Below are 21,897 nucleotides of genomic sequence, written 5' to 3' on the forward strand. Positions count from 1 at the left end.
GGTGAGTGGGTGGGCTTTTGGAAGCCAGGTGAGGCTGAATCTTATGCAGTGACCACCCACAATAATCTGCCAATCATTGCCCTCCTTATGCTCCCCCTCCCCAGCCAAGAAAGGTGCAGGAAATGATAAAATAGTTTGAATGGAGAGAAAGTCAGTGGCCTTAAGCCACTTGCTGATTCAGTCTCCATCCTAGACCCGGTCCCCTAGAAAACAGAGCCTGAGGCACGCTTTAGAATGCTGACACATCAGAGTTTCCATTGTGGCTCAGCAGACTAAGAATCTGACTAGTATCTGTGAGGACATGGGTTCAATCCCTGGCCTGGCTCAGTGAGTTAAAGGATTCAGCCATGTGGTGAGCTAGATCTGGTATAGCTACGGTGTAGACCAGCAGCTGCAGCTCTGATTCAACCCCTAAGCTGGAAACTTCCACATGCTGTGGGTGTGGCCTATAAACAACAACAACAACAACAACAACAGCTGACTCATCATTTGAGAAGTGTAAGGTGAGGGAAATGAGGGTGATGAAAAGGGGAGGTGGGAAGGGGACAGATGCCATCAATGCCCTATGACATGTACTGTGCTGGTCACCATGTCCCATCTGGCCTCAAAGAGACCTAGCAGGTTCCTTGGGGTGCATGTCTGTTCTGGAAGATGTATAAAGAGAAATCGCACCATGAAACAGGGCACAGAGAGCAGAAAGAAAGGAGGGATGTGGGGGAGCTACCCTTTTGAACTTCTGGGGTGAGTCATCTGGCCCCTCAGTAAACCAGATCCCATGCCCCGGAGGTGGAGGTGAGACAGCCAGAGAAAAAGGAGGCAGCCAGGGATCCTGCCGTGACACCATCAGAGTGCGTGCACATGAGGCTTGGGCTTTGGACGCAGGTGTTTGTTCTTCTGTGCTCAGAGACAACCCATCCCACCTTGTCCCATGTTTGTCCCTCTCCTGTGGGGCTCAGACCCCCTTTGGGAGGCCTTGGCCACCTTCTCCACTGCTCTTGACGCCCTCTCCTCATCACCCTCCAGTCTGCTTTGGAAGCAAGTCCCTCAGGACTGAGCATAAAATTCCATCTGTGCCTTCAGTAAGGGAGAGTAAAGAGGAATTATTGCTGCTCCTTGCTCGGCTGGGTTTTGTAGAATTACCCCAAAGCAGTGTTTATCATGCCATTGAGCTGGAGGCCCACGTTTAATGTGCTATCTGTCCTGACCCCAGATGTCTCTCTGCATCGCTGCCCTGCCACCGGCTCTCCTACAGTCCGGCTCATTCTGGGGTCATTGCTGACAAGTGTATTACCGGTGTTTATCCATATTAAATCTTGTATCGTTGACTGCCCTTTCCCCATTTCTCTCAACTCTCTTTGGTCCTCCCTCTGTCTCCCTTCCTGCCTCGCCTTGTCCTTCCTGGAAAGGCAAACCTTTCTAAGTCAGGAGTTCTACGGAAGCTTGTTCCTCATTGTTTATGAAGAATAAAGCTGTCAGAGATGGCCCTCCTATGAGGCGCGAGTCAGAGCAGCGTGGACTTCACCAATGGAACTGCTTTCAAGACAACATACATTTGGAAAGATAGCTGATGGCCAGCACTTTCCTCATGTAAAAACACAGCTGGAGCTCCCGTCTGGCACAGTGGAAACAAATCCAACTAGGAACCATGAGGCTGCAGGTTCGATGCCTGGCCTTGCTCAGTGGGTTAAGGATCTGGTGTTGCCACGAGCTGTGGTGGAGGTCGCAGACATGGCTCGGATCCCGAGTTGCTGTGGCTGTGGTGTAGGCCGGTGGCTACAGCTCTGATTCGACCCCTAGCCTGGGAACCTCCATATGCCATGAGTGTAGCCCTAAAAAGCAAAAAAAAAAAAAAAAAACCCAAGACCCCGCAGTCAAGAGCTATCACCTTAATCACATTTTATGTAACTATTGCACTTTAGAGTTTTCACACAACACTTACATTTGATTTTTCCTAAAGCCTAAAAGCGTTTGCTGTTTTTCGCTCTCTATAAAACATTTTATTAGAGCAAAAATAAAATGCATTTTATTCTGAAAAATAATGAAATAAGAAGTTCTACTTTAATTGAGCCGTTAGGAAATGAAAACACATTCGGATGCTCCCAGTGTTGCCTTTTATGTCATCAACGCCAGGGAGAGGGCTTCCGCCAATGCATGTCTTGTTTCTCACTTAATAACGACACCTCACGTGGGTGTGGTCGTTGAGAATTAATTTCTCAAAAGTTTCATGCATGATAATGGTTTCTTTAAGATCATTAGCTATCCCTGACAATAGGAATGTCCTGGGCGGTGTAATTTGTGTATTTGCAAAGCAAACTTCGTTCTTTCTATGGCTAGTGTTGACTGTGACATTTTTGCAGTTAAACTGTCATCAAAGGAAAACAAGGTTTCCTTTTGCCTTTGACGAGACCCTCGAAATGAATGGGACGGGTATTTGAAACCAACATGTTTGAGGCTTAAATGAGGCACAGGCCATTAGACATTGGATGACAAATGAATAGGTGACGCAGATGAAAATAGTCAAATCTCTTTCTTACAAGTTATGAAAAAACCCACAATCCACTGTAATGGAAAATACTTAATTAGATCATTCATTCGGTCAATAGCTAGTTGTTTAATGCCTCTTCAGTACCAGGGCCTGTGGAGGAGGCATAGTCTTCGTCCGTCCCCCGCCCCAGCCTCCTCCTTCTCTCTCTACTCCTCCCGCTCCTCTTTCTCCCTGCCCCCACCGGAAATTTGGGCTGGTGACAAAGCTATTACAGTCGTCATGTGTTCCTCTTTTCCTGGCAAGTAGGAGGGGAAAAGATCTCTGTTTCTCTGGAGAGACATATCTCACCTTCCTGACCCCACAGTCGGCCCACTCACTGCAGTTGCCATCTTGCACAGGGCAAAGCGTCTTTTGGGCAAACAGGGAACCTGAATATGCCTTCAGCTCTGTGGGTGAGAACGGGATCTCGAAGCTCAGAAACAACCACCACCACACCAAACAACAGAGCTTGGAAATATTTGGAAGTCATTCCAAGACCCCTGGTAGGAATTTCAGATAATGGATGACAGTGGTGGTGGGAGGGAACCCAGGCATTTATCCACTCAAGACATCGTCCCTTTCAAAGTTTATCTTTGGTGTTGTGGCGGCGGCAGTGCTAATAGGACACGAGCCTCCTTGCCCCCATAATGGCCCATTACAGCTTCAGGAAAAGCCATCATGTTTCCGCAGCATTTATCTGTCAGCAGGAGACTATTATGGAAGCACAAACTCACATTGTATTAGCGTTATCAGTTAATTACGGTCCTTGGGACATGTGCCAGCCAGTGGGCTGCCAGTCTGCTGACCAGCACCCATGGATATAACTCCACACCCCCAATTCAAGCACAGAGAAGAGAGTGGGTCCACAGGGGTGTGTGGGCAGGGATCTTTTCCCTGGCCAGGAGTCCATGGAGCCTTGGCCTGATCAGCAGGTCCCCAGAGATGCCTCGGTTAGGCTCCCTGTCCAGACCAGGCCCACCCTAGTCATCATGGACCATCAGTGGATGTGCTTCCCCGACTCACCTCCCCCAGCGCCTACCCTGGGGTGGAGCAGAAGCAGGCTTGGACAGTGATCAGGCACTTCCACAGAAGCATCCTCTCCTTGCTGGGCTGGTGGTAAGAAGCGACTACACACTTGTGTTTCTCAAGGCATCATTCTTACCTGGAAACTCGCTTTGGGGAACGTGGGTAAGGTTGAGGGACAGGGGTGGTGTCACCAAACGATCAGTGTCCCACATTCACAGCACTAAGGGAGCATGTGGTGGAATTGCCAAAAACTCCTGTTGGGTCTTGTTTTTTGTTTTTTGGTTTTTTTTTTTTGTCTTTTTGTCTTTTTGCCTTTTCTAGGGCCCCTCCCATGGCATATGGAGGTTCCCAGGCTAGAAGTCTAATCGGAGCTGTAGCCGCCAGCCTACGCCAGAGCCACAGCAACATGGGATCTGAGCCGCGTCTGCAACCTACACCGCAGCTTACGGCAATGCCAGATCCTTAACCCACTGAGCGAAGCCAGGGATCGAACACGCAACCTCATGGTTCCTAGTCGGATTTGTTAACCACTGAGCCACGACGGGAACTCCCGGGTCTTGTCTTTTAGCAATGAAGTGGTCAAGTCCTCCTATTAAGTTGCCTGGCTTGAAACATGAGAAAAGCCTACTCACTGTTGGGGATGGCACGTCCGGGGAGAGGATTCAAGAACCCGAGAGACACGGCTTGCAGCTGCCTTACGTGTGCAGAAGTGATAGGTTTTGGGGCAGGGTGGGCGGGGTCACCTCCAGACGGGGACAATACCCACCAAGACCAGTGTAAGGACGGCGATCGTCAGCACACTTGCGGCGAGGGGTGCGGTGCTGGGCTCAGACAGCTCCAGGGACCCTTGAGAACCAGGGGCAGGCATTAGAATCGCCCATTCTGAGGACTTAGCCAGACTGGGGTGGGAAAGAGTGGGTGGGGAGTGTGGGCCTGGGTTCAGCACACTTGGTGCTTTTTGTACTCAGAGGAACATAGGTTGGGGGAACAGGGCAGGCTGAGCTGTGTCTGGGTAGGTTTTCCTACTTACCTGCCTCTGGGAACCCCCGAAGGAAACCATTTAGGGAAAAGTGTGGACACAGAAGCCCGAGTCTCCCGGGCAATATGTGTGTGGGCGTGCTGCCCAGGGTTCTGGTTTGGCTTCATATTCCTTGGGAAAGAGCTGGAATTCAGGGAAGGAGGGAGGAGGGAAAGGGAAGAGACTTGGGTACAAAGAGGAGTTGAATAATAGAAATCTATGCTGTGCCAGTTATTCACTGTGTGACCTTGGGTAGGTCATTTCACCATGACATTTCAAATTTCCTTATTTATTAAGTCTGATAAATGTTCTTAAATGATTCCTCGAGACACCTCTCCCCCAAATGGAAGTTCTTGCAAATGTAATAAATGTCTATTTAAAGGCGTTTGTCACAAGAACAAAGTAAGCTGCCATCTGCTTTAGCCCCCAACTACTGTGTCTGAAGCCTTCCGTTCCATTCCCTTTCCGCGGACCTGCCCACCCAGGGGAGCCAGTGTTGGAACACAGGAGAGTGAAGGGTGGCTGAGAGATTTTTGCTGGGGTGCATTACAAATAGCACCTGCCCTAGGAAGGAGAGCAGAGGAGGCATGAAGTGATGATAAGCTAAATGAATTTCAAGCTTGACGGAGCCCAAGAGCCCTGCCCACCCCATTCTGCCCCCAGCACCGCCTTTGTTTTCTGGAGGAGAGAGGACACTGGTCAGGCCACGTGCAGGAGTCAGGACCAGATCCCTAGCCCTTTGCTTCCTCCTACACTGCCACCTCGCCAGCTAGAGGCATGGAACCAACCTAGCTTTGGGAAGGAATCCCATGCCCCGTGAGCTGGCTGAGGATGGAGAAGGAGAACGGCTGGTCCCAAGAACAGGGTGGGACCCAGCCACGTTCACCTGGAAAACCACGGGAAAAGCCTGCACCTGCCAGGCTGGATCAGGTGCTCATGGTGTCCCTGCCGGCAGGCCCTCTTCTCCCCTGCAGTGCAGTCACTCTGCCAGGAGGGAAGGAGGAAGAAATCTGGCCCAGGGCTGTGTGCAAGCAGGCTGGGCAGGCCCCTTGGAGGTGGACAGTCAGAAGAGGACTGGACCTCAGGGGCCTCCTTCCCACCCCGGATGACAATCAAATAGTGCCCAGGGGCAAGGCCATCAGTTACCTGCATCCCTGTGCCTTAGATGCAGAGAGCAGCTGCGCAGGCGTCAGCCTAGTTTCTGAACCAACACCGACTTTCTGGTTTTCCTCTTTTGCCCCCAGTAGCTTTGCATCCACTGCTCAAGGCTATGAAGTTGTCTTTCCTTTCATGATCCACAAGGTGTGCTCCAGTTAAAAAATCTGCACCCACCCAAAGCGAGGGGGCAACAGAGGATCTTATGACCCCCTCTGGAGCAGCTGGCCTGCCCCTCTGCACATGCCCCTACCCCCCAACTGCTGTGGGCTGACATTTCATTCAACAAAGTCTTCAGCAGGCACCTGCTATGTGCCAGGCACCAGTAAGTACTGGGAATCCTCCAGTGAACAAAAACAGGTAAGGTCCCTGCCTTTATGGAGCTTACAACCTAGTGAGGGGGGGGTACAGAGGTATTATTCATACCCATACATGTATAATTGCAAACTAATAAATTACCTGAAGCAAGGCAAAAAGCAGAAGGTTCTGGTGTGACCTAGAAGGTAGGGCATTCTAGGTGGCAGGTGCAAAGATGGAGGGAACACGGTATGGATAGAGGAGGGGTGTGCAGGCCTGCTATCTGCTATCTGAGGCCTGCCCTGTAAGCCAAGGGGTAGGACTGGAGCCTGTTTCCTAATTGCAACAAATCGCAAAGGGGACCTTGGCTGTGCATGTTACACAGTGCTTCCTGGCTGCTCTGTGCTTGGAAAGTGGATTTCTGGAGCCAGAAAGGATGCAGGGAAACCAGTCACTGAGGTCTTGGCAAGAGATGGTGGTTGTGTCTCTGCACCCCTTTCTGTCTCCAATGTAAGCAAGCACCTATGTGATTTAAAAGAATCCAGGGCTGCTGGGGTTCTGCTGACAGGCCAACATCTTCATCCATCTCTCTGTGAGATACCTGCCAGCGCTCGGCACCTGGAGAAACTCACGCATTCCTCCACTTCAGCACATGAAAAACCCCACATGCTCTGTTTCCCAGCCTGCAAGAGCTTACATTCATCCAAGTCAAGTGTCCTCTGCCTTCCTGCTGCCCGTTCCCAGCCCCTCCTGAGCGGCCGGTTTCTCCTGGGATTTCCTCCCTGCTTTTATTCCTGAAGTGCTTGAACACTGCCTGCAGTTACACTCCATTTAGACATGGTTTTGATGATAAAATGATGTTTTTCCCCCTATAGCTCATTGTCTTTTGTAGAATATAGGAGAATTAGGTGGTGGTCTCTCCCAAGGGCTACCCCCGCCCTTTAAACAATCCTATACCTATCCCCTCCCCACATTCATTTGAATCATCAAACTGATTATTACCCTGTGGCTGGCACATCTCAAAATATGACAAGCCTCAGAAGAAGGTTTGGGGGTCCCCACTTACAGCTGGTTTTGGTACAGGGGCAGCTCATAATGTTGGGGTTCATGGAATAAGCAGCAGACAGGGTTGCACGTGTGTTTATAATTGGGGATTCATGTGTATATGTTGACGTGTCTACTTGTACCTTTAAGTGGATGTGGCAGGTAAGTTCCTTGTTGTAACCACAATTGTGTTTTCCGAAGCAGACAGCAATTTATTCGTTTGTGTCTGTGTCCTGGGCACGTTTCTGAATGAAGAGAGCATCATTTTATACATCTAGAGAGCATTTATTTTTTATTTTTTATTTTGCTTTCTAGGGCCACACCCGCAGCCTATGGAAGTTCCTAGGCTAGTGATCAAATCAGAGCTATAGTCAGCCTGCGCCACAGCTCACAGCAATGCTGGATCCTTGACCCACTGAGGGAGCCCAGGGATCAAACCCACGTCCTCATGGATACTAGTGGGGTTTGTTTCTGCTGCACCACAACGGGGAACTCCCTAGAGAGTGTTTTATGGCAGCACACCCTGCGTCTAGCCACATGAGAACCATTCAGAACCCACTGGTCCAGGCGATGAGAGCTGGGAAGGGAACCTGCTGCTCCTCCCCTGGAGGCCCTTGCTGGGCCTCACCTGCTGGCCTGAACCTTTTCACTTTTGTGCACCAAACACCAGGTTTGAGGCTGTGAATTTTTTTTTTTGTCTTTTGAGGGCCACACCGGAGGCATATGGAGATTCCCAGGCTAGGGGTCTAATTGGAGCTGTAGCTGCCAGCCACAGCCACAGCAACTCCAGATCGGAGCTGCGTCTGTGACCTACACCACAGCTCAGGGATCCTTAATCCACTGAGTGAGGCCAGAGATCAAACCGGTGTCCTCGTGGATCCTAGTCGGATTCCTTTCTGCTGCACCAGGAGGGGAACTCCGAGGCTGTGAATTTTAAAGGCACTGGCCTCTTCTCCCTGATAGGAGAGAGGAGAAATGTGAGTCATTTTTAATTTGTAAAAGAGACCCCTTCCAAAAGGTGAATTTGCTGGACCTGTTAGTTATAATTCAGGAATGGAGGTGGGTGCAAGAGTCTTTCCACCCCTGAGTCCCACTAGCCAGCTGGACTTTTTTTTTTTTTTTTTTTTTTTTTTTTTTTTTTTTTTTTAATGGCAAGAGAACAGGCCTTGTGGCTCTAAGGCACAGTCCTCCTACTCCTCAGGAGGTGGGGACCTCGCTGGAGCGTCTGATTCCATTGAAGTCTCTCAGGCTCACCCCCCTTCCCCCACCCCAGCTCGATTCTGTCACTTTAAGTCCAGCCCCTGAGAGATAGCCAATAGGAGCCAAACCATACATCAGTCTCCCAGCCTTAAAGCTACAGTAGGGTTAGTGGGCTCCAAGTCTCTGGTGCCCAAGCCTCCTCCACGGCTTCCCATCCCCTCTGCCCGCTCGGAGTGTGTGCATGAGTGGGAGCGCTGGGCTGTGCGCGCACGGCTCTCTGCCTCCCTCTCACCCCGCCAGGGCGCTTCCTCCCGCTTACTGTGCCCCTGCCCGGACTCGCACCTCGCCTGTGCCCTTCACTCGCTCTTCCGCCTGATTTCCCCGCCGCCTTTCTCTACCAACTGGGAATGCTAAAACAGGACTGATGGACGTATCAGAACTCTGCATCCCGGACCCTCTCGGCTACCACAACCAGTAGGTGCTCTGCTTCTCATCTGTCTGTCCTTTCCGCCTGTCCGGCTGTCCCTGTCCTGGGTGTTGCGGCTCTTCTTCTAGGCATTCTTGAAGTGACGGGGACCCCGGGGACACTTGGGGGACGTCGGAAGGGGAAAGCCTCTCACTTCCTGGATTTCCTTCTCGGGGGTAAACTTTTCCCGCACCCCCTTTTACAAACCCTCACTTTTACCTAAGAGTAGCGCTTTCTCATTCACTCTTTCTTCCTCTCGGATCTTTCCCGCGGGGAGCAAATATTTGAGTTTCTGTGAAATGGGGAGGAAGCAAGCCCGGAACAGGTGCGGGAATGTTGCAAGTATGTCCTGTCCCATCGGGGAAAACCTCCTCGCGGGCCCTTTGACTTCAATATTTATTTCCGAAATTGAACGTGGCGCGCGGTTTTGGAAACTGTGGGCGGCAAGCGCTGCCTTGCCCCGCAGTCCCAAAGGGGCGCCCCGAGGGCACGCACGCGGCGCGGTGGACCCAGGGAGCCCCAAGAGTGCGGGCAACGTTGCCGGGGTAAACTGTGCCCCGCACGTCCTGCGAGGGGAGCCCGCATCCCGCCAGCAGTGGGGACAGCCGGCGGGGCGCTGCGGCGGAGGCAAAGTTGGCTCGCGGCTAGAGGGGAGACTGCGCCCTGCGGAACAGACAGACGGGCGTGATTTCCGTGCCTAGGGCGGCTTTGAGCTCCCCTCGGGGGAACCTGTGGTTGTCCGCTCGGCGTGCGCGTGGGTGGCGGCGGAGGCTGCGGGCCTGGGCAGCGAGCGGAGCGCGCAGAGTGGGAAAGCGGAGAACTGATGCCTTGAACCTTGAGGGGGCTGCCCCGCGAGACCAGCTTGGGCTCTCCTGGGTCCTGCTCCGGCCATCCCATCCGCGGTTTCCCTCGCAGAGCTCTCCTTCCGTTCCACCTGCCCGGGTACCTGCCGGGATCTCCCCTCCCGCGCTCCGCGTGCCGCCGCGCTCTGGTCTGGGGCTTGGGTTTGGACATCTGGGTGTGGGCGCGCGCAGAGCGATCCCTCGGAAGGCTTCAAACAACAATGAAATGAAAACTCTAGGTCCTCTCGGACCTGCTTAACCTCTTGCTTTTCTTCCTCTTCTTTTTTTCTGAAGCAAACTGAACTCCTGAAGTCAGTTCTTGTTCCACCATCCTTTCATTTTAGTACCACCCCTCCCCCTAAGAACCACGACATCCCTAAAACAAATACTCTGGATAACGTGGGGTTCCAGCAAGTATGATTACACCATCCTCGCCGCACCGACTACCTCCACCCCAGGTGGACCACGCGTGAGAGAGGAGGCAACGTCACAGCGGTGTCTCCTCTGGGTGACCGGACTGTCCCAGCCTCCGTGCTGACCTTTTTGGCTCTAGTTTGGGGATTTCCCTGGATAGAGGGGTCCTTTAGATGCCACCAGAATTTAGACAGAGTGTCAGAAGTAGGGATTGGGTTGGGAGATGAGGGGAATCCTTAATTATAATGGATTCAGATTTCCATCAGCTTGAAAAGTGGCTTTTCTTTCTCTGTAAAGGTTACACTGATCTCAGTTTGTATGGCTGGTGGGGGTGGGGCGACGCTCCCTCCAGAAGGGAGTGCCAGTGGCCAAGGCAACCTCGGGATGGGTAAGTGAGGCTGTGAACAATCTCTGATGCTTGGGAGACATTTCTTCACGTGAAGTTACCAAGTCTGACAAATATTGGCTATTTAAATTGTTTAGGCTCCCTCTCTCCAGAGGTGACTTCTTTAGTTGACCTCAAAATATCTGTTTGTCCCTGGCTCAAGTCAAAGCTAATAAATATGAAGTTTCACATGGGGAAGTACACCCTTTGATTATGTTGACCAGGAAAGCAAGGAGAAATGGGGGATTTAGCAGCTGGATAATTCATAGAGTTGACGAGTTGACGGCAACCCTGGCTTGAGTTTGAGGAGAAATAAAAGCAAAGAAGGAATGTCAGGGAAGCGGCAAAGGGGAGTGAGGGAGCTGAGAGCCTGAGCGTCTGGGAAGGGTTGGAAGTGGAGATGAGTTATAAAATAAGCCCAACAGTGGTTTGGATTCCCTACCCTTCCTGGTTTCTTTGCAGAGAACTAGCTTCTCACTCCAAGGGGCAAGGAAAAGCCAGAAGCATGCTGCTCTTTCCTCGGAGGAACTAAGCATCCCTATGAGATGCCATTTCTTAATGCCCAGGACCTGCTGGGTAGCGGCTCAAGTATTAGTGAGCCAGCCCCATATACAGGTGCATGCCTCCCCGTGAGGTGAGGGTTTACCTCTGCTGTGCTTACAAAACTTCCAAGGACTAGCTGGTGGGGGTGGGAGGCTGCTGTCAATCCCGGTGCTTCATGACAGGTAGCTTTAGAGCCACTGGTAGCAAAGTAACAAGACAGAGGATTGCATTCTTTGGTTTGTTGGAAGAACCTTAGAATGAATCTATCCATTATGGTGCCGATGTTTCTTGGGGAACACATGCCTGAGCGGGTTTTCATGCTCTGTACACACAGTTTCTACCTATTTGGCTGAGTTGACATTCCCAGACTTGAAAAAACCCAAGGGCACAGGGACCACAGTCCAGGGAGAAAGAACTCTCCAGCCTTCCTTCTCACCTGCTAACATACAGAGAGCATTTTTTTTTTTAATGTTTTAGTGTTATTCTTACTTTCCAGGTGAGAAATTAACACATGCACACACACAGATATATCCATACCTTCCTACTCTTGCCTTCATTTTCATTTTCTGTAGCCAGTCTTGTAGGTGACTCCATTACCATTTCTAATCAATATTTTATGTACATATATAATCAGCCAGAGTGGGAGTGAGTGTGCTGGCTTGTGTGGACCAATGTGTCGGGGACCAGACCCACTGGAGACCCTCGGGTGTAAAACCCAGGGATGGGGAGGGGGCACTGCCTCGCTCGCTGTCCGAGGATCACTTTGCTGTTGTTAAAGAAACAAAGAACAAACTGTCCTGAAGGTAAAATATGTGGGTTCACACGTAGGAAAAATGCCACATGGTAATTCAGGATCAGTGACCCAGAGAAAAACAAAGGGGGAAATTAATTTTTAATGGTACATTTAAAAATAAATCCGAGTGAGGACATGAGTCTTGGTGTGCCGAGGGAGGGGCTCTAAAAAAATAAAGCTTTGTGTGCCCGACGCCCTTCTGGAGGTGTGGGCTCCGTGGAAGAGGATGGGGTGGTAGGAGGCTGGAGTCTTTCAGGCCTGAGGGCGACAAACTAGCAGGAAGCAGTAGGTCAACGCGCAGGGCCCTGGTCCCAGGGAAGGCCCTTTCCAGCTCAGTGAGATCTTGACATCAACTGGAAATTTCCTCTTGGAGCTTATTTCCCCCACTCCTTTCATTCTAGAAACAAGTCTCTATTTTACCAATTATTGGGACATACGGAAAAGCTGTTTCTTAAAAATATATCTCTATGAAGAACCCAATTGACCCACCAAACAAGAATCTTTTCATCCTATTGATTTGGGGTAATCAATACATATTCCATTTAGCCCGGGAGAGGAGGGACAGAGGGGACTTTCGGGGAAAGCTCTGGGAGGGAAGTGGCCGTGATAGAGATTTCATGTCACCATCCTGCCTTCTCAGAGCGCCCCAGCCCTAGCCCAGGGGGCACGTGTGACTTTGTCCTCCATGCTTGATTTGTGTTCCTGATAATGGCCCTTTTTAGCCAAATGGTTTGTTTTTAAGACAATCTAAACGCATTGCAAAAGTTTGTCTCCTTCCTCAGTCCTCTGCCTTGTTTCTTTTGAGCACTTGGGACTGGGCAGCTCTGTGCAAGTCTGCAGCCCAAAGGAAGCAGGCCCCAGGGGATGCGGGGCGTGTGAGAAAGACACTGTGAAGGTGGATGCTTGGGGCGGGGCGGAGCGCGGAGCTGGCTGTGTGCGCTGCAAAAGAAAGCAAATTCCGTTCCAAAGATGCTCAAACAGACCAGAGACCCAGAGACAGGATGCTTTTGACGCTGTTCGGCAATGCCCTTCTTTAGAACTTATCTTCTCAGATGCTTTAAGTGCCTTCCTCATTACGATTAAGATGATTTGTGGTTCTAATTTAAGGGGAAGGAACAGCAGATATTATTTAGACTATAATCCTTTCTTTCAAAGGAAAGCCCAGCCCACACCCTGGACGCCCCGCCAGGTGCCTTCTCGAACCTACCGGCCATCATCGTCCCTGTCCATGGCATTCTGCAAGTGAGGCCCTCCCAGTGCTCTTCCAGCTTGACCAGGAGGTCTGCCCAGAATGAGTCAGGACTCCTCACAGCTCTGCTGGGAGCTTCTGCCTCGGATCGGATGGCTTTTGGCTGGCCGGTCCCATGGGGGACCCTGGCATGACTTGAATGCTGAGCCTCTGATGTTCTCTGCAGTGGCTGTGGTTTGGAGTGTGCAGGGGCTCGGGAAGGGTTTTCAAGGACAGGGTCCATAGACCTTGCCAGGATGTGCTGGAACCAGGCAAATCCGAGCCCACCTCCTGTCTCTTTGCTCTTGAGGCCATTTGCTGATTTTTAGGGCTAAATCAAAGGTCTTTTTAGCACTGTAAGTGTTGGTGAGTCCTGACTGGGTTTTGTCTCTGGTGAATGTCCCCTTTTCAGCCCCAGCAGCCTCAGACCTCTGGGGCACTGTCATATGCATGGTCATTTCTTGGAGGAGGGGCCCATTGGCTTCCGCTGGCCCCAGGGTCCCCTGGTGTAGCTGGGGTGGCCCGTGGTGGGATCACATCCTGGTTGCCCCGTCGGCTGGTGTGGCCTGGTCACTGTGCAGGGAGGTTGCAGTGTTTATAATTGCAAATGTAATTAGCAGCGCAGCTCTGGGGGACTGCGATGCTCAACTTCTCTGCCCATCGCAGTGACCCCTGTGACGGCTGGCCGGGCAGATTAACCCTCCCTGGGCCAGCCCGCCCCAGGCCTCTGGGGAGGCCACTGACCTTTCTCTGATAATGGCATGGTTGTCCTGGGTCATGGGTGGCAGGGCCAGACCCCTTCCTCGGAGAGGTGCCTGGAAGATGTCAGTAGTATGTGTGGGAGGGGGATTATTTTTTCCAAAGGCCCCCGGGCAAGTGACCCTTACCATTTGTGACTGTGTGACCCTGGGTGGCAGGCTGCTGATGGGGCAACCAGGATGTGATCCCACCACAAGACAGCCCTGAGGCATGTCCTCACGCCATTCCCTGGGCCACACTTGAAGGAGGTCACTGGAAGATTGGGTACATGCTGCTTTGTGGCTCTGGGGGCCTTGTTGGGGAGAGCAGGGCTATTGAGGGGACATCTTATGACTTGGAGTGAGTGCCCCTGGGGCTCAGCAGACAGAGGGAGGAGACTGCCTGCTAGCTCCCAGGTTCTGCGGGGGGTGCTCCGCAGAACTGGACAGCTCTGTGGTCCCACACGGAGAAGGGAGCATGGACTCAACTTGTCTTCGGGAGCAGAGACACCCCCCACAACCAACAGAAGACACCACCATCCAGACAAGTGGAGCAACCTGAGCTGCAATGCCTCCCCCCACGCCCCCACCCCCGCCCCATCTCCTAGATGGATTAGAAAACAAAGGATCTTAATAGCACCTTTATTTATAAGCATTGGCTTAAGGGAGTGTCAAGCCCTTTCTGGTTGCCCTTAAGGCCCAAGAAATAGAGGCTATCTCTGAACCCCGAAACATCAAAAGCCGCATCCATTCCTAGGAGACTTTCCACATTGGAGGCTCTGTGTGTGCACGTGTGTGACAACGCGGTGGCATTCCCCTTTAAGATGGGAGTCACAGGGGCGAGGGGCTCTGCTGTTTAAACACAGCCCCAGCCGCCCTGCCTTTCGCCCCTCTTCTGGGCTGAGGTCAGGCGGTGGCCACATTCCAGCGGGGCTGCCGGGGGAGCCTTGGGGTTTTTCCACGGTGTGGGAGGGAGCACAGAGGGGCTGAGGGCTGGCTGGCCCTGCAGCCCGAGCAGTTTAATCTTGCTTCAGAGGTGCTCTCTCTTTGGTTCCCGGGCCTGAGGAGGGCTGGCAGACCCGGAGTCCGGGATAACAGATGGCCACGCTGGAAGGAGCACCGGGAGTCTGCGGGTCCCTGCTAATAACCCTTCTCTCCCTGGATGGGGCCACTGAGACACCACTGCGGAAAGGGTCAAATGTGTGCTTAAGGAAAATCATACTGGTTTTAATCTGCACATGGGACTTTCAGTATGGAATTCAACAAAGTGAAAAAAAAAAAATCTATTGGCTAAATGTCTTCTTTCAGAGCTGGGTGAGCTTGGGTTAAAATAAGCCCCAATCAAAAGTTTTCCTGGGGGTTAGACACCTAATCTTTTTCATTTTCATTTTGTCGTGCTTTTTGACCTATGCACATTTCAGTCCCAAATAAGTTTTTTGCTTTTTTTTTTCCCTTCTCTTCCTCTCTCTCTCCCTCCCACTTGCTCCCTCCCTTCCTCTCTCTTTTCTCTATTTTTCTTTTCTGGTCCTTAGGACTTTAAAATATTCTATTCGATATTGTCATTCGGTGTCTCCGAGATTGAGCCTTTTCTGGGAAAGGTTTTCTGGATAATGTTATTTTCTTTCTCAATGTCATTTCATCCAGAGGTCAAAAGGCAGTTAAACAAACTCCAACAAGGTTTTGTTTTTATCATCTGGTTTCAAATGTGATCAATTTTCATTTAAAACTATATCAGAATCCTCTCCTGCCAATTACAGCAGCCGTCAGCCTCATGCCTGAACATTGGGATTTACTGAAACACGGAATTAAAATTGCCCGAACGCGAAGTGCCCAATTAGAGTCAAGCTTTTCTATCTAGGAAGTTACGAGTTTCAAAATCCCAAATGCTGACGATTGTTTTGACTTGCTTTTTTTTTTTTTAATTGCTTGAATTAACCCAATGCATACATTCATTTTTTCCTTGTTGTTATATAATTCTTAATATTTACTTAGGTTTATATTTTTGGTATCTTTTCACCTGGCTTGTATTTTCTATATACCTGGCCAAAGGGTTTTGAGCATCGCTTGTCTTTTCGTGTGTTCTTGGTTTCCGAAGGGCAAAGAACAAGGAAATACAGTTGTAAGAAATGCTCGAGGGGAGGGCGGAGGATGTGGAGGTTGCTGTTTTAGATGAGATTCTCTCGCGGCTTACGATTTCATATTTTCCTTATTTCACTTACCGTTTTCCCTCTATTTTCCTTCCAACTTGCTCTAGTGTGCCTTTGTCCTTTCATCCCTCTTTGATTTTATATGTTTTGGAGGAAAGGGCATAGGGCGTGTGGGTCTGGGTGTGTGTCCATCGGAGCGTGTGGGCACCTGTGTGTGTATGTGTGCATGTGTGTGTGTGCATGTGTGCATGTGTGCAGGTGTGTTGGAGCCATTTGGAGGTGGCTGAACACGATGCGTCAGCAGTCCCAAAGCAAAATAGCTGTTCTTGGCCACTTGGTTCCGATTCAGCCATCGAGACCTTGATCCGCCGTCAGTGGCCCGCTGGCGTTTTGGCGGGGACGGCCAGGAGAGTAAAACCCTTCCGCGTTAAGCACATTTCCAGGTTAGTTGTCTGTCACCCGAGGAGGTATGGGTGAAAGGTGGTCAGGAAGCGCCAAACTTTATTCGACACCAATGTTTCCACCTCTCCCCTCTCTCATCTCACTTCCTAGCACTTTGAGCTCTAGTTTGGGATCTTGGCGATGCTGAGGGAAGGGGCTGATAGACACTTTTGTTTTTGCCTTCCTAATCGATCGGCAGAAAACATTGCCTTTTGATGGTGAGACATCTCTTCTGCACGCAGGCCGAGTACAGTATTTATCCTTTTCCTTTTAGCCTCCCTCTTTGTCATTTGTCCCTTGGGTGTGTTGACATTGTCTACCTAAGCAGTCGGGCTAACAAGCTTTGGCAGAAAGAACACGGCTTTCACAGAAATAATAGCAATAATGCAATGGTTGTAATAATTATAACTGTAGTAACGGCTTGTAGCTTTTTCTTCCCCCAAAGTGTAAAGCAATTGTCATAACCAGTTTTCTCACAGTAACCGGATGAGGGCTGCTGTGTCTTGCCTCTGACCATGCATGTTTTTCTGCAAACATAAACATACAAAGTATGCATGTTTGGTGGGGGGGGGCATGTCTCAATCCATCCAGGAGCGAAGAAAATGCTTTGAAATATGAACAGACGGGTGGAGAAGAATATGGTGTCAGCCCTGTGGCCCCTCTGAGAAACGCTGGGTGTGTTGCCTTTGAAGTGGGGAGGGAGAGCTGTTTCTTGCAAAGGGTGCTGTATCCGGTCTGACACACACACACACACACACACACACACACACACTCACACACACCACCACAAGCATCTGAGGGTCACACCCTGCCCGGCCTCCCCATGCCACCACATTCCCTGGGTCCTCTGGCTGCCATCTCAGGAGAAGTTTGCAGACCAAAGGCACACAGAGGACAAGGCGGGTTATGATGTGGCACGTGTGCGTAGCCGGGGAGAGACCTGGGGGAAGAAGGAGGCAAAGTCACCTCGACCCCCCTTGATCATCTTCCTGGCCTTTCCGCTTCTACCAGGCTGTTGTCCCTGTCCCTGGGTACCCCAACCTGCCCTCTGAAGGCAGAACTTAGGGGGAGGGCATCAGGGAGCCAACCCCTCTGGATCCCCAAGACTCCTCTCGTGACTTTTCGTTCCAATTCCCAGCCCCGGATCTGCTCACCTGCACACTGTGCAGTGCTTTGGAAATTGGCACTTTGTTGTTTCCTTTCTCATCTCCCCCCCTTTTGTATATGCACCCTGAAAAATAGGAAGCAGCCTAATACAGCAACCTCATATACCAGCCTGACATCATAGGAGGCATCTAATATATCAGAGTCCCACGACGGTCTGTATTTTTTTCTACCCCAATATTCTCATTCATGTTCTTATTCAATATTTCCCCCCCCCAAACCCCCCAACAGTCCAAAGCTTTGGGTTATTAATTAATTATTATCTTATTTAACAAACAAAACATCCCACCCCACAAGGAATCCCAGCAAGAAACTGGCTGTGCTGCTCAGGCCGAGATCGGCTTTCCAACCCACCCCCCTCCATCGGTGAGAAACGTTATAGCTTCAATTCCCTTGTTGGACCCTGAGTAAAAAATTAATTCATGAATAATAAAAACCAATCAGTCTTGTTGCATTTAAGAAGGATTAGGAGAAAGGGTGTTTTTTCTTACAGAGAACATTTGGAATCTGCGTGTCATTGTCACCGAGTGTTCAGGGTGGCTTGCGCGTGCCTTTTATTCACAGCAAATGAGCTGTTTCTCATCCCGAGGTGTAACACGTCCGTCTGTCCGTCCTCCTCCGTTGTAAGGCCAACTTACTGAAAACTTCTGCAGGTTTCCCGCCCACTTCTCTCCCAGAATCCTGTACCGAAAAGCAGTGATGATTCTTGAAATTAAGACTGTTTCCTGTGTATGTGGGACAGAACCAAAGAGCAGCAGACCCAGCCCTGCATTGTGAAGGAGCCGGTTGGCTGATGGGATCCAGTCTGTCTCTTGGTTTCCCTCCCCTCTCTCTCCCTGGGAAGTAATTGACCAGACATTTACATGCCTTTGCAAGAAGTACAGAAATTAGACTTGCAGATCCTCTTTCTAGTTTCCAGAATAGTATCTACCTCCCAGGGTTGTTGTGAAGATTAAACAGGGGTTATTCACAAGTGCCGGGCACATAGTGGGTAGACATTCAATGTTTGGTGTTCTTATTAATTTTTTGATATTATCAATTGGAAGTTACTTTTCATTCCTTTGATACAACCTCATAGTGAGAGTCCTTCCTACTCTGCAGTGAGATTGGGGCACTTGAACTGATTACTTTGTTTAACGAGATCAGTGTGGCTTGGGTTTCCCTATGTAACACAAGGCGATTACAGAGAGAGTCATGATTTGGGCTGAGATGATGAATAAGAAATTTCCTCTGAATGAATCCCTATATCCTGGGATCACAGATAAAGTTTCCCAGTAAAATACAGGACACCTGATTATATTAGGATTTTAGATAAACAACAAATAATTTTATGTATAAATATATATACGTCCCACGTGATATTTGCCAAATCTGGCAACACTACCTGTGGGTGTTTTCTTAAATTGGTCTGATTATAAAACACGTTTCTGGAGTTCAATTGTGGCGCAGCAAGTTAAGGATAAGCATTGTGACTGCAGAGGCTTGGGTTGCTGCTGGGGCAAAGGTTTGATCCCTGGCCCAAGAAGTTCCACATGCTGTGGGTGTGGCAACCCCCCCCCCCAAAAGCCTCCCATATTTCCCTTATTTTTTCCTCTTTTTTTTTTTTAAAACATATCCACGGCATGCAGAAGTTCCTGGGCCAGGAACTGAACCCATGCCATAGCCATAACAATGATGGATCCTTAACCCGCTGGGCCACAAGAAAACTCCTGTTTTTTCTACTTTTGACAAAGCCCAAAAGAATGATTACATATAGTTTTTTCAAATTGCTTTTTAAATGACTACCTTTAACTTTTTGCCAATATTAACTTCTTAGGCTGGCTGTGTCCTTAGAAGTGAGTGAGTAGAGGAGTTCCAGTTATGGCTCAGCGGTAACGAACCCGACTAGTATCCATGAGGACGAGGGTTCAATCCCTGGCCTCGCTCAGTGGGTTAAAAGATCCAGTTGCCGTGTGAGCTGTGGTGTAGGTCACAGACACAGCTTGGATCCCGTGTTGCTGTGGCTGTGGCACAGGCTGGCAGCTATAACTCCAATTTGACCCCTAGCCTGGGAACTTCCATATGCTGAGGGTGTGGCTTCAAAAAGACCAAAAAAAAAAAAAAAAAAAAGAGAGAGAGAGAAAGAGAGAGAAGTTAGTGGGTACAAGTGATTTCCATCATCCAGATATATTGATAGGGTTGCAGTTAGGTAGACAAATCTACTGAATGAGGTTTCCTAGCATAGCACCCAGAGCTACTGAATTTTGCCTTAGGGAGGAACACAGCGGGCCGAGTCTTTTGGGGAACCTGTCTCAAGCAGGTTAAGGGGCTACATTACTAGAACCTGACACCCCGGCAATTGGAAGCTACCCATGCTGCATCTTGGAGGGCAAAGCAGAGGCCTCTCCCTGCCTTTCCACAAAGAGACAAGAGGCTGACCCTTTGGAGGCATCCCCCAGGAGGCTTTGGAGGAAACAGCCCAAATCTGTGTTAGGTGGTAGAGTAGGAAGGACAAGATGCTGAACCTGATACAGTTATTTGGGAGCATGGGTGATCAGGGGCACACCGATGGGAAACCAGTGAACCCCAGCTTCTCTTCACTCACCTCCCAGAGCCACATAGTCGCTCAGCCCCGGTAAATGCAACCATTGTTTTAAGCCTGGTACCCTCAGAGCCCAGAATATGGGAAATGGAAGAGCTCTAGAGCCCCCTGCAGGCCCTCATTGGCACTGCAGCTCATGGGTGACATCCTACTACAGGGCCTTCTAAGGGTGGGAGGGAGCCTGCAAAAACACCAGATCCTGGAAGAGTGAGCCCACAGCTAAGGCTTCAGAAAGCAGCTCTGGTTTTGGAACTAACTTTCAGAGCCTTGCTCCAAAGCGTTTTAGCATTGCAGTTGCCTACTGGTGTGGTATGCACACCCCCTCCCCCATGTACACATACACAGGCTGGATCTCCCCGTCTCCATGGCTTGCCCTGACCTCCAGACAGGCTGGCCAGGGCTCAGGCCTCACTCAGTCTGGGGAACATCCTCCAGCTGCTGGGTGGGCAGAAGCACCACAGCCAATGCTGTTTTCAGAGCCCGATTGACTTGTGTCTTCAGAGTCTCTTCTCCAAGACACCTAATTCCCTGGGGATCATTGTACAGTTATCTGGAAGTAAAGTTTGGGGGGAGACAAGAGAACTTCAGATAAACCATTGGGTCAGTGGTGGGCGATGTAGGAATAGCACTAGTAACAGGCCCTGACATTTATCGAGCACTGACTGGGTGCCAGGCTTTGCTCGAAAAAGTTTCATGTATTAACTCACTGCTTCTTCACAATAATCCTATGGGGTTAAGAGGATAATAGGAAGTGGGTCCTATTACCATCTCCATTCCACAGGTAAGGATGCTCGGTACAGAGAAGCTAGGTCACTTGCCCAGGGTCACACAGCCGGCAGAGCTGAGGTTTTCTCAGGGGCTCTCTGGCTGCGTACCTGCACAGCAACCAGTGTTTCATGTCTTATATGTCACTCACTGCATCCAGACTTTCAGCTCTCTAAGTCCAGCTTTCAGAACACCTCTTCTGGTCTGCATGGGTCAGACACACAGGCAAAGTTTAGGGTGGATATGAAAGGGAAAAATTGGGCCCAGGGTCTCGTTCCTAAAAAGGCAGAGGAGGAGTTCCTGTCGTGGCGCAGTGGTTAACGAATCTGACTAGGAACCATGAAGTTGCGGGTTTGATCCCTGGCCTTGCTCAGTGGGTTAAGGATCTGGCGTTGCCGTGAGCTGTGGTGTAGGTTGCAGGCTTGGCTCGGATCCTGCGTTGTTGTGGCTGTGGCGTAGGCCGGTGGCTATGGCTCTGATTGGACTCCTAGCCTGGGAATCTCCATATGCCACGGGAGCAGCCCTAGAAAAGGCAAAAAGACAAAAATAAAATAAAATAAAATAAAAAGGCAGAGGGAAGAATGGCCACAGTGAGTTAGGTCCTGTTCCCTCCATCAGCCTGTGTCATTGGCAGAGGGCAAGGGTGGACAATGGAACTTTCTTTTTTTTCCCCCCTCTCTCTCTTTTTTTCCCCCTCTCTCTTTTTTTTTTAAATGATTTTTATTTTTTCCATTATAGTTGGTTTACGGTGTTTTCAGTTTTCAACTGTACAGCGTTGTGACCCAGTCACACATACGCACGTACATTCTTTTTCTCACGTTATCCTCCATCAGGCTCCGTCATAAGTGGCTAGATATAATTCCCAGTGCTGGACAGCAGGATCTCTTTGCTTGTCCATTCCAAGAAAGGAAGCTTCGACTTTCATGATGTCATCCTCCGAGGGCCCGTGGCCAGCCTCCAGAGGTACCCCCTCCGGGCCTCCCTCTGAGTCTGTCATGAACAGACATCGAAACTGTATTTTCTCCCATCCCGTGTCCTCCCCTTGTTCTTCCATCACCTGCTTAACAACTCCTACATCTGAAGCTCAGGTTCTGACTCTGGTGTCCACCTTAGGCTCCTGGGGGTAC

At 50.2% G+C, this 21,897-nt stretch overlaps 1 protein-coding gene across 4 annotated transcripts in view; it reads left to right on the forward strand.

The window, feature by feature from the left end:
* ESRRB (estrogen related receptor beta) overlaps positions 1 to 21,897 on the forward strand; it is a 188,344-nt gene that overhangs the window by 61,323 nt on the left and 105,124 nt on the right. Inside the window, exon 1 of one of the 4 annotated variants that reach the window (XM_021099543.1) lies at positions 8,238 to 8,738. The exons of the other annotated variants lie outside the window; for them this stretch is intronic. Within the exon in view, the coding sequence (XP_020955202.1) occupies positions 8,689 to 8,738 (50 nt within the window). The 5' untranslated portion in view covers positions 8,238 to 8,688. Of the gene's footprint in view, positions 1 to 8,237; positions 8,739 to 21,897 lie in introns of those variants that run through there. 4 annotated transcript variants of the gene reach the window in all.

The sequence above is a fragment of the Sus scrofa genome, chromosome 7, assembly GCF_000003025.6.
Source record: "Sus scrofa isolate TJ Tabasco breed Duroc chromosome 7, Sscrofa11.1, whole genome shotgun sequence".
NCBI classification, from domain to species: domain Eukaryota; kingdom Metazoa; phylum Chordata; class Mammalia; order Artiodactyla; family Suidae; genus Sus; species Sus scrofa.